This window comes from Gallus gallus, chromosome 5, assembly GCF_016699485.2.
Source record: "Gallus gallus isolate bGalGal1 chromosome 5, bGalGal1.mat.broiler.GRCg7b, whole genome shotgun sequence".
Classification (NCBI taxonomy): domain Eukaryota; kingdom Metazoa; phylum Chordata; class Aves; order Galliformes; family Phasianidae; genus Gallus; species Gallus gallus.
Window position 1 is genome coordinate 57424109 of NC_052536.1, and position 12147 is coordinate 57436255.

The 12147-nt window shown below is 49.9% G+C and overlaps 1 protein-coding gene across 7 annotated transcripts; it reads left to right on the plus strand.

Moving 5' to 3' along the window:
* The first annotated feature begins 63 nt into the window (after nt 1–63).
* KLHDC2 (kelch domain containing 2) lies at nt 64–11824 on the plus strand. 7 transcript variants are annotated; one of them, XM_040701099.2, is made up of 14 exons: nt 64–243; nt 1220–1387; nt 2323–2402; nt 3406–3523; nt 4541–4656; nt 5916–5997; nt 6093–6176; nt 7073–7153; nt 7231–7289; nt 7625–7734; nt 8462–8534; nt 9553–9640; nt 10553–10605; nt 10873–11824. In XM_040701099.2, exons 2-14 carry the CDS (start codon nt 1232–1234, stop codon nt 10994–10996), a joined length of 1224 nt encoding a protein of 407 aa, XP_040557033.1. In that variant the 5' UTR covers nt 64–243; nt 1220–1231; the 3' UTR covers nt 10997–11824. The 7 variants fall into 7 exon arrangements, with proteins under 7 accessions (XP_040557033.1, XP_015132219.3, XP_040557034.1 ...); XM_015276733.4 differs by having other exon boundaries at nt 64–209; XM_040701100.2 differs by having other exon boundaries at nt 64–185.
* Nucleotides 11825–12147: the final 323 nt, after the last annotated feature.

Below are 12147 nucleotides of genomic sequence, written 5' to 3' on the forward strand. Positions count from 1 at the left end.
CGGCACGTGGCGCAGCACCTGCCCGCCTGCGGCCCCTCCCCCGCCGGCCGGAGCGGCGCCTGCGCGGTGCGGCCGGAAGTGCGGCCCCGGCGGTTGTTGGTGCTGCGCGGGGCCCGCGGAGGTCAGGCGGGGGGTGCGGCCGGGCCGGGAGCGGGGCTGCGGGGAGGCGGTGGGCCGTTCCGGAGGCACGGGCTGGCGTGCCGTGCGGGGTGCGGGGCTCGGGAGTCGCCTCGGGGCCGCTCGGTGCGGGGGGAGCGTGGCTGAAGGCCGCGGACGTCGTGTGGCGCGTCTTCTGTGGTGCACAAATAGCGCTGATGGCGGGGAGGGGTCGGTGCGGGTCGGGTGGACTTGAGGCAGAGGGGCGGGTAAGGGTCTCTGAAGTATAATTAACGCGCCAGAATCGCGTGCCGGGGTGCTGCGGTGTCGGTCGCTGAGGCAGTTGAGGCTGAAGTCGCTGTCAGCCCGCGCGGTGCGGCTGCGCGCGTTCCGTGGCCTCGCGAAAGGCCTTTCCCTGCCCGCACGGAGCACTGCTGCTCCCCCGGCCGCCTCAGTCCGCCCCAAGGCTCCGGCAGGTGACGTGCCCGAGGCCCGCGGCTGCCACCTCCCAGCTGGTGCTGCCCTGGGGCTCCTCCTGCGCCCTGTCGGTAGGTTCGGGCCTTCCGCCCGCGGCGTAATGCAGAGAGGGGCTCTGCTTTGTTCTGCGATGTAGGTGAGGTCCCGCACTGCGCAGCGCGGATGGTTTCTGGGGAGGAGGCTTAGCTTTGGAGGCCCAAAACGGTGACTCCGCTCCTCCCTGGCAGCCTTTTCCAGCGCCCGACTGCTCTTCCTGAGAAATAATTTTTCCTAATGTAGCCAACCTGACCTTCCCTGACACTACTTGAGGCCAGCACCTCTCCTGCTGTCACCATTACCAGGGAGCAGAGGCCAACCCCCACCTCACCACCACCTCCTGCCAGGGAGCTGTTGAAAGCAATGAGGTCTCCCCTGAGCTCCTCCAGACTCAGCAGTCCCAGTTCCCTCAGCCACTCCCTGTAAGACATGTACTCCAGACCCCTCACGGCTCTGTTGCCCTTCTGTAACTTTCCTGAGTGATATGAAAGCTTCCTTCACTGAAACATCATTCTGAAAGACAACAGCATGTGGTTTATCACCTTTTTTTTTAATTTGCTTTGGTTCTTTGCCTTCGTGGTTTTCAAAACTGTTATGTTATTCTATGTAGCACCAGATCAAAATGGCTGACGATAATGAAGACCTGCAGGCAGATGAAGAGCTCCCGGCTCCAGCTGAGGACAGCTTTGAGCAGCTGGAGAACGACAGCCCTGCAGAGCGCAGTGGGCACGTGGCAGTCACTGATGGGCACTGCATGTACGTCTGGGGAGGATACAAGGTACGCTCTTCTCTGTGCTACCCTGCCTGTCACCCGTAGTGCGGGTAATTATGTACTGTTTGTTTGGACGTGGCTCTGGAGGCATTCAAGGCCAGGCTGGATGTGGCTCTGGGCAGCCTGGTCTCATGGCTGGCAAACCTGCTCATAGCAGGGGGGTTGAAACGAGATGATCATTGTGGTCCTTTTCAACCCAGGCCGTTCTATGATCCCTCCTCTAAAAAACAAAAACTCCAGTTATAAGAGTAGAACATACAACCTGCTATGGAATGTGCTCCCTGCAAAGTGGTGGTTTTTGTTACATCGTTGTCAGCACAACTGTATATTGCATGTTACCCATCACAAGTTGGTTATTTAACATGTTGAGGTGTGTGCGTGGCAAGTGCAACCAAACCATTCTACAGTTTTGACAGGAATGAAAATGAATCATTTTTCATTTGGCAGCAGGCTCAGTGGGTGAATTGTAGCTCAAGACACAGCTTTGGTGTATTGCCATCCCTGGAGGTGCCCAAGGCCATAGATGGGCCCTGGGCAGCCTGAGCTGAGGGGCAGCCAGCTTACGGCGGGGGTGGGACTGGGGCTGGGGGCTGTGTGGTCCCTTGCAACCACACCACGCTGTGGTTCTGTGATTATTCTGGTGGTGTCATGGGAATGGGAATTATAATGAACGCTCTGGCTCCTTTGTGCACCCCAGCTGCCCTGCCTGGCATAAGAACACGAGTTGTAGCTTCTGTGTATCCCAACCTGTGGCCCTGCCAGGAGTTTGGTCCCCAGCAGAAACAGTAATAAGGTCCAAACTGCTGTGTGCAGGCAGGAGGTACAGGAGTGCAGCACGCACTGCTCCTGCTGTTTTTGCAGGTTGGGTCTCGGGGGGGCTGTAAACATTCAGAGCAGCCTGTAATTCAAGCATCCTTTTTCTTTTCTGATATGTTCTGCAGAATGCCCAAGTTAGGGGATTTTATGACTTCTATCTGCCTAGAGATGAAATATGGATCTACAACATGGAAACTGGAAGATGGTACAGTAAATAATTAACTTAATATTTTTTGTTTTATGGAAAATGTAAGTCTTAAATTGGTACAGTGACCACTCTGAGGATCTGTGGACAGAAGGGGAACTCCCTGACTTTTTTATTCCCACCTCTCCTACTGTTGCTTACATGTATGTGATATTTCCAAAGTCGTTATTTTGTGGTTTTTTCCATGTGAAAAACAAATTTTCACAGGAATGAGTGAGGTGAAGTGGGAGAGAGAGCTCAGGGAGTCAGTACAGGCAAATGTCAGCATCAGCATGAGATGTTTTGGGATGTCTGGTGTAGGATGCAACACCTGAATGCTGAATTTGTACCACGTGCTGGTGAAGAAAGCATTGTGGGTACCTTCTGTGTTTTAGTTCTTGTCCTTTTCATTAAGTATTTATGCTGCCAAAGAAATTGCTGTGTCTGCTAAGACCAGTAAGGGCCATAAAGTTGTGTGGAACTGCATGCCTGAAAGTGCAGGAGGAGAAGGGAACATGCTGGTCTGATGCTGTAGCTGGCCGGGGCCACCTCAGTCTCTTCGGTGCTTAGCAGAAAATGCAACTTCAGCACTTCTTGCAGCTGTCAGAGTGGTTTGGGACAGCCTTAAGTGTGGAGCTGAAGCTTATCTTTGTGTTTATAGTGTTTACAAACGTTAAAGAAAAACAGTAGCACGTTAAAATTTGCAGTTTAGACAGGTGCGGCCTTTTTGCCTGAGGATCTTCTGGGGTATGGAATGAGAAGAGCACCCTGAACTCCTGCACTGGGCAGACAGGATTCCTCCCCCAGAGACCACATGATAATTAAGATGTCTTTTCCCCACCCCACCTCCCCATAGCGCTTGCCTGGTATGTGGGTCTGTGTGGGTCTGAAAAACTCAGAGCTGAGTGCTCCGCAGTGATCTGTCAGAGTTAAAGATGCAATGGTGGTGGTACAGATTTCCACTCCAGACAGAATTGTTACTGTTTGTTTTGGTCAAATGTAATGTTTCAATCTGTGCTTGTAGGAAGAAGAGTAAAACAGAGGGAGATGTTCCACCCTCCATGTCTGGAAGTTGTGCTGTGTGTGTAGACAGGGTGGTGTACCTGTTTGGAGGACACCATGCACGTGGCAACACAAACAAGGTCAGTAATTTAGTAAACCCTTTCTCACAAATAAGTTCCTCATCGTTAGCTTTTGGTCTCATTCTGTACAGAGGTGGACTTTTCAGTTACTTAAAGTAGATGCACAGCAGGAAATGTATCACCTTCACAAATCACAGAAGCATTTTCTTCTGAATTGCTGGACAGACTGGAAATAGTTTCAGAGCTTGAATGCTAATAATGGGATACTGAATGTGGATTCAGGCACTGTGTGCTCCGTGGCTTCACCTACTGGCAAGCAGATAACAGCTGTCGTGCCCTGTCAGCAGCTTCCTCAGGTGCAAACTAATTGAAACCATGTTTTGATGCTTACCTGAGAGATTTGGACTAACAAAATTTGGTGCTTACCATGTGAATTTATTGATTTTTCCATTCAGGTGATTAGTTGGCACACTTCTATCCATACAGTGTGTTAGTTCTCTGCAGCACGTCAGATAATCTGTTTTCCAAGCTTGAGGTTGGCCTCCAGCTCTGCACCACTGCTCTCTGGTGGCTTTCCAGCACAGAGAAGCACTGTGACCTGTTAGCTGTTTGGATGGCACTTGCTCTGGAGCAGTTCACCCTGTAAATTGTATTGCACCGGTGCTTCCAAGTTTGCTTCTTTGAGAGATGGAAATTTGCAGAGGTCACTGAATTAATATCAGGAGGTGTTGTGCAAGCGCTTTAAGAACGCTTTTTGGAATTCCTCTTTTAAGTTACGGGACAGTTGTGACGTTGTGCACACCTTCAGTTTGTTCCATTGCAGCTTCTGGATGGTCCCACTCCGTGTGCGTGGTCCTGTGACTTTCCTAAGAGGATGTTTGGGGCCCGAGTCTGCAAAAAGATCTTTGGGTCCACACTTCATTCCAAATGTTGTCAGTGCTCTGTGCAGTGAGGGAGAGAACTCACGTAGTGCTTCTGTACCAATACATGCTAATTACAAGTTGTTATTGTAACATCAGTCAGACTTAAGCTCTAAGCTAACTGTTTGGGTAAAAGAAATCTTTTTATTTTCTACAGTTCTACATGTTAAATTCCAGATCCACGGACAAAGTGCTGCAGTGGGTCAGAGTAGAGTGTCAGGGGGTCCCCCCTTCATCAAAGGACAAACTTGGCGTGTGGGTTTACAAAAACAAGTAAGGCTCCAGCAACAAAGCACAGCAATCCTTGTGTGTGTGTGTGTGTGTGTGTGTGTGCTTTTCATCAATCCCAGCCTTGTTGTTGTTGTGTCTTTTTGTTTGAACAAGAGCTACAGCAGGACTTCTTGCCTGCAGCGCAAACCTACTTCGGGAAGACGCTGGATTTTTTCCCCAGCCTTTTAAATCTGCTCTGTCCTTTAGCTGTTTCTAAATGAAAAACCTCACTCCCAGTCTGTGTATGTGTAAGACACAAAGTATCCAAGTGAGTCACAGTGCAAAAAATGAGCTCCTTGCAGGCAGATCTTCCACAGTGCCTTCTTGTTCTGTTGTTCTAAAGAATGCTTGCTTATATCAGTGTCCTTCTTGGCAAGGACAGAGAAGCCTGTTTTGGGATTCCCATTATACACAAAATGCAATCTGTTGGTCATATCTTGGGGAACAGCTTGTTTGTGTGTCTTTGATTTGAGAGCAGGAGAGCAGGAAGCCATTTCAATAAAAAACGTAAATTGCTTTTTCAGCAATGCGTGTTCTTAATTCTGCCTGTTTTGTGCTGGTTGCATTTGCTGTGGGATTCACTGCAGAGAAAGGAGAGCTTGCAGAGTGCCCACGGTGTTACTTTCCAGATTCCAGGCATTGAGAGAGAGTTCACTGTTAGATTTGCAGGGCCAGAGCTGTGGCAGTGTTGTTGGCTGTATAGGTTGTTCTCTTCGTTAAGACTTTCTGGCAAAAGCACAGGCTCCTGTGCAGAACAGGCACTTGAGCTCTCCCTTTCAGCCCTCTCCTCTCTGGGTGGCTTCTCTCTTTTCACCTACACACTGTGTACATTCCTTTGGCTTCTCACCAGACTGTCTGTGAATGTTTGGGGATTGGGGAAATTGAGCAGCACACTTGGAAAGGGCAGAGGCAGGAAGCTTCAGGGGCAGGCACCCATAGTTCTGTGTGAGAGCCCTGATAGGGAAGGCTGGAGCACAGGGACCAGGCAGCAGGCCTGTCAGCTTTGCTTTTGGAACAGCAGCAAAGCTCAGCAGCCTGGGGACTGGGAAACACCTACAGAAGGGTTTTGTGTAGGTGGTGGGGTTGGTTAGGCAAGAAACAGGGCCTCACACCTGGAAAACTTGCACTGTTGATGTATTGGAAATAATGAAGTCAAAGGTGCTTCCCTGACTTCAGTCTGAGCCCAACCTTTACAGAGCTTTAATTTGCAGTGAGAAATGTGATAACATTTCTAACAGTTCTTGTTGCATGTTTTGTTTCAGGCTAATCTTTTTTGGAGGCTATGGTTATTTTCCTGAAGGGAAACAACGAGGAACCTTTGAATTTGATGAGACCTCTTTTTGGGTAAGCAAACCTTCTCACCTTGAAGTTATTTCTGTTGACATCTAATATTTCATTAGTGCTTATTAAAATTTGCTTCTTCGTAATTATTTTTAAAGAATTCAGGTCTTCCAAGAGGGTGGAATGACCACGTGCATGTTCTGGACACTGAAACATTTACTTGGAGCCAGCCTATAACTACGGTAATTACTGTTCTTACATCAGTTAAAGTTACAGCGCTTCAGAAATTCGTGCCATATCTCTTCCAGCAGCCTGTGAAATCAAACATGACTCTGCCAGGCCTGGCTTACTGCTTAAATTTAAGTTAGAATGGGTTGCTGATGAACGAAATCCTTCCTAACCTCTGTGCCTCCACCTGGCACAACTTGAGGCTGATAACAAATGCTGGTTTACATTGTTTACGTGGCTTCTCCCTCCTCTCCAAAAGCAAGAAGCTTGCCTGTCCTTTGTTCTTTCTCTCTTCATCATTTTTTCCCCACCGAGTTGCTTTCTTTCATGCTTCGGTGGCCTTGTTCTTAAGGGGAGCTCAGGGAAACAAAGTTCATGGTTTCCTGTCATCCCCACTGCAGCATGACAGCTCCTTGTGTGTCGCTTGGCTGCTGGATCCTTGTCAAAACAAAAAGCTCTGCAATTGCAAATAGGCTCCATTTAAAGTGTCCCAGCAGTATTCAGGAACAGGCAAATGGAGTGAGGCTGCCACAGGATTGGAAGAAATTAAATGTGAGATAAGCAGCTCCTTGCTCAAACTACTGAGGATTTGCTTTATCTTACTACCTAATGGGTCTCAGATATTTCACAGTAGTTCAATAAAAATCCTGTGTGACATTCATTATGTCGTTACCTTGTTTACAGTCTGAGGCCTTCTGCCTCACGCAGTTCTGCCCACAGAATGACTTTTCACTCCCTGCTCCTTGGTGACCTTAAGTCTGACCGTAGCTCAGGCCCTGCTCTCCTTGCCTGCCTACTTTGTGGGTCTGGAATGCTTTGCTGACCACTGTGGGTTTCTGTTGGAATGAGGTTTTCTTTTGTTAACGTATCTGATAGACTCCCCTTCTTATTTCAAGTTTTCTTTTCCCAGGGTAAAACTCCATCGCCACGAGCAGCTCATGCGTGTGCTACAGTGGGGAACAGAGGCTTTGTGTTTGGGGGCAGATACAGAGTAAGTCGCAGCCCCACTGAGCGCTGTGCTACCAAAACCCAGATGGAGTGCTTCAACCACGCTCTGCTTTGTTGTAGGAGTCCCGAATGAACGACCTTTACTATCTGAATTTGGATACTTGGGAGTGGAATGAAATGTAGGTACTAAAACTGCAGTTCTTTAGTGTGGAAAGCAGTATAAAGGTGTCATCTTTATTCACTTCTAATCAATCCAGTGAGGCTTAGTAAACTGCAGTGGGTGAGCAGACACAAGTAGGATTATTTCCCTGCTTTTTACCATCAGCATTTTTCAAGTCCTCATAGGAGCAAAACTCTTTTCACTTTATACACAGTAAAAACTTTGTGTTGGGTAGTGACCTGTGTGCAGTATGAAGCCACGTAGTTCAAAGACCTGAAAAATAACGAGCAGAAAAGAGCAGCGCTGTTTAGCCTTCGCACATCAGTGATTAATGGTGCTTTTATTGTAACACAGAATGGCGCAAGGCGTCTGCCCGGTGGGCCGCTCCTGGCATTCTCTAACACCCATTTCCTCTGATCATCTCTTTCTCTTTGGAGGATTCACCACTGACAAGCAGCCATTAAGTAAGTCGTTCCAAAAGGATTTTGTCTTTGTGTTCTTAAATAGGAGCCTGAACTACTGCCTAGTCACCCTGAAGTCTTTGTACATTCCTTCCACATCCTGTGATCCAATTCCTTGTGGCCAAGAGCTGAGTTGACAGAGTCAGAGTCACTGAGTGTGTGCAGACAGTGCTATTTACAGAGCTCGGGCTGCTCTAAAAACATCACGTGCAAATTGCAATTAGTAAGAGCTTTGCAGTTCTCCATCTTTCCTCCTATTAAAGTGCTGTTTTCAGACAGGCAGCCCAAAGCTTCATAGAGTCACAGAATGGCCTGGGTTGCAAAGGAGCACGGTGCTCATCCCGTTCCAACCCCCTGCTATGTGCAGGGTCGCCAACCAGCAGCCCAGGCTGCCCAGAGCCACATCCAGCCTGGCCTTGAATGCCTGCAGGGATGGGGCATCCACAGCCTCCTTGGGCAACCTGTTCAGTGCGTCACCACCCTCTGGGGGAAAAACTTCCTCCTTATCTCCAACCTAAACCTCCCCTGTCTCAGTTTAAAACCATTCCCCCTTGTCCTGTCACTGTGCACCCTCACAAACAGCCATTCCCCTAAGCTTCACAGGGTTTGTCCTGGAAAAGCTTGATTTGTTTATGAACAAAGATGCACTGTATTATAACAGAGTACGTGCTTACTACAGCAAACAGAACTAAAAGAATCCTGTTTGTATTTGGGTTTTGCTTGCTTTCAGGTGATGCTTGGATTTATTGTATCAGCAAGAATGAGTGGGTACAGTTCGAGCATAACTACTCTGAAAAGCCCAGGTATGGTGTACACTTTCTTGGAAACTTAGCAAAGAAAAAAGAGCGAGGGGGCTCTTCATGATGCCAGTGAGGGAGGACACGCATTCCTCCTCACACTGCTTGTCCTTCCTAGCGGCACAGTACTCTGTGTTAGCAGTTCCTACCCCACAAACACCGATATGCAACATCTGCACACAGCAGTGCTGCGCCCGGGGCAGGGAGAGGCAGCCAGCATGTAGCTCAGTACTTTGCTTGTGAGGCAGCAGGAAGCAGGGATTTGGGGCTGGATGTGCAGGCTGAAGGGGCCCTGAGCTGTGTGTGCCGGCACAGGAGCTGGCTGGAGCCCTTGTGTGCCTGCTGTGCCACAGACACACACTTCTCAGCATCCTTGTGCAGGGCTGGCCCTGTGCTCACCCAGGGTGTTTCTGTGTTCCATAAAGACCTACTGAGTAAATTAGAGGTGATGACCAGCGATTTAAAAAGCATTAAAACAATGGTGATGCATGCATAGGGCATTATAAACACCCGTGTCACGTGAGCTGTGACCCATCGTGTCTGGGGAAGAGGTTTGGGTGGGGGCTCAGCGAGTTGCAGCAGCAGTGGTTCCCAGTGTGTGCCCGTGGGCCTTGCTGCTGGCAGGGGTGAGGAGGGGTCTGTTTTTCAAAGCTGAGCTGCTACACCACAAGGCTTCCAGAGAGGTACAGGTTGTGTTCCTTCAGCCCTTTGACTCGAGGGGGACAGAGTCTGCTCTCACAGGCTGTATGTCCATTGCAGCCATCCTCCAGGAGTGCATATTTGATGTGTGCCCATACCTGCAGGCAGTTGAGCCCCGCAGCCCTGCTCTAACCAGAGCAGCCTGCACAGCTCATCATTGACTGGCCAGCAGTTCTCTTCCTCCGACCACGATCTCCTGTTGCGTTGATCAGTGCTGCAGGATAGTGCTGGGAAGGCAGACCTGCGTGTCACAGCTTTAAATCCAAACCCCACATGTGGCTTTTTGGGTGGAGTGGTGGTGTTGAATGCTGCCTTCTGTTTGCAGGCTGTGGCACACCGCTTGTGCAAGCGAAGAGGGAGAGGTGATCGTCTTCGGGGGCTGTGCCAACAACTTGCTCGCCCATTCTAAAGCTGTAAGTTTATCCCAAGCTTTGCTTTCCTTCTTGCACAGCCCTGCCCTGCCTGCAGGAGCTGCAATTCCTTAGCACTGCAGCAAGCGTGAAATGCTTCTCATCAGCACTGTGGTGCGGAGCTGGCAGACACATAAACAAAGCTCTAAGGGGAAATGTGCTGCCTTTCTAGAAAAGGTCACTATTCACTGTTTGAACACCTGTGGCTTGTTTCCCTCATGGTGGTGTTCACTTGGAGCTCTCATCTCCTGGCTCCTGCTTTAGCTTTGCCCAGTGCTGCTCACCAGGTGAGCTCAGCAGGCCCCTCCCAAAGCAGTTTCTTCACTGTGGTGCCCTGCTGAGGGCACGTGGCACAGAGAGGGTTTCTTTAGCCAGGACAGGGAGTATTATGGTCTGGAAAGTGACTGGGAGCAAGCACGGCTGTGCATTTTAATGTAAGAACCAGTGGGTGTCAGGTGGAACCAGCAAGTGGCAAACAAGAGTGGTGCAACACAGTCACGTCAGCCTTGAAAACAACAATAAAAGAGTGACTGCTGAGCCTGACACAGTCCCTGGGCCCAGAGGATCTCACGTGCAGCTCCCTGGAGACCTGGAAGTTCCAGCAGCACCCACAGGGTTAGGTTGCTGCTATTCCCTTTGCTGAGCTGGGTGCTGGCCAGGCAGAGCAGGACAGGGGGCACTGATCCACCTGTGGTTCCCTTGGTGCTAACTGCAGGCACCACAGGGTTTGGTGAGCAGTTCTGAGTCCAGCTTATGTGCTGCCTTTGTGGCTTACGTGAACTCCAGCCCCCAGACCTGTGCTGTGTCTGCCTTCCTCACCGGGGTCCCTCTGAGCCTTGGCTGCTTTGGTTCTGCTGTCATGAGGGGATCCACGCAAACTGATTCTCTCTCTCTCTCCCCCTCTCCCACGTGCAGGCTCACAGTAATGAAATCCTTGTGTTTTCTCTACAACCACGATCTCTCGTAAGGTAAGAAAGACTTCAACATTAAGCTGTGGTGTCCCCTTCTATAGCAGCTGGTGCAGGCTCAGTGCCAATTAAAATGCTTGAAAACATTTCTTCCCCTAAAGAGAGCTGAAACAACAGCAGCTGAGCATGGGGACAGAGCGAGATTCCATTCAGGATGGGCATGTGGCAGCGGAGATGAACACAAGCCCTAGCTAGCCAGCTGTAAATGATCATTAGCTCACCTTGCAGGACTCCATGCTAACGGCAGCTGTGTTCCCTCTCCCCCAGGCTGTGCCTCGAAGCAGTCATTTGCTTTAAGGAGATGTTGGCCAGCTCCTGGAATTGCCTCCCCAAGCACTTGCTGCACAGCGTCAATCAGCGCTTTGGAAGCAACAACACCTCGGGCTCCTGAGCCCTCCGTGCTGACAGCTCTGAGCGGTGCATGGATGATCAATTCTAAGATGTAATAATTAATTGTACCACGTGTGGCAGACATGAAACCTGTATAGATGAAATAGCTGTACTGTAGGTAGTGCTTCCCGCCTTGAAGTTGCATGTGAATGGCCTAGAGAAAACCTATTTTTGTGTAAAGATGTTTGCAATAAATGTATTTAATGCAAGCAGAGGTGGATGCTGTGCTTCAGCCAAACCAAGTTGTGGGTTTGTCCACCGTGAAGTACCTGTGAGGGCCAACCCTGAGCAAAGTGAGGTGTGGATACGTGGAAATAAGGCTGCCTGGGGTCCCGGTTGGGGCTGTGGATGGCAGTGGCTGTGCAGGAGATGCTGCAGACACGGGGAGGAGCACTGCTTTAGTTTGGGCTGAAGGGTGCTGTGATGGGTGAGTCCTGTTTTAGTCTGTGCTGTTAGGAACTGCTTAGCATACTTTGCCACAAAGGTCAGAGAAACAGGATTTGATAATTGTACGTGACCCAAATTGCTGAACTGTTGTAAACCTTCAGCTGTGAAAGCACCACGACTCTCTGCTTGGTTCTAGTTTGGTTTATGAAACTCTTATGTGTTGTGGAACTTCAATTGTGAACCTGAGGTGGCAGGTATTCTGCCCTGAGCCCGTGTCAGCTGTCAGGAACTGCAGAGCTCACCTGCAGCAGAACAGCCTGAGCCACGGAGCTCAGCCTGGTGGCAGCTGGGGCGCAGAGCAGGCTGTGCTGCTGTTGGGAGTGGGTTACATCTTGGTTAGTGAAAAAAGTCAATAAACAACCGACTTGTAGGACACAACAAATCCTGCATTGTAATGTGTGCGCTCATTTCTTTCCCAAGCTTTAGGTGGGGCTTCGGTGAGTGCTCCTGGTGGGGAGAGAGTTTGAGACCTCCAGGCGATGCTGATGAGCAGCTGCACGTGGACTCATTCTCCTGTTCTTTTGCACAGTGGTGAGAGTTACACAGCAGAGTGGTGCTGCTGGGAGCTGGGCAAGTGCCAGAGCTGGAATTTGTATCTCCATGCTGTGTTTTGGGGAAAATAACCATCTTTTCTCAAGTGAAGCATTCTGCGCTGAGACATCTCTACGAGGAGCTCTGATCTCCTGCAGGGGAAGGAGGCAGGTG

Excerpts from the sequence above, each read along its gene's own strand:
- KLHDC2 (XM_040701099.2), top strand. The coding sequence starts at position 1,232 with ATGGCTGACGATAATGAAGACCTGCAGGCAGATGAAGAGCTCCCGGCT. Across the intron at positions 3,524-4,540 it reads CACGTGGCAACACAAACAAG|TTCTACATGTTAAATTCCAG; the intron begins GTCAGTAATTTA and ends TATTTTCTACAG. Across the intron at positions 4,657-5,915 it reads GTGTGGGTTTACAAAAACAA|GCTAATCTTTTTTGGAGGCT; the intron begins GTAAGGCTCCAG and ends GTTTTGTTTCAG.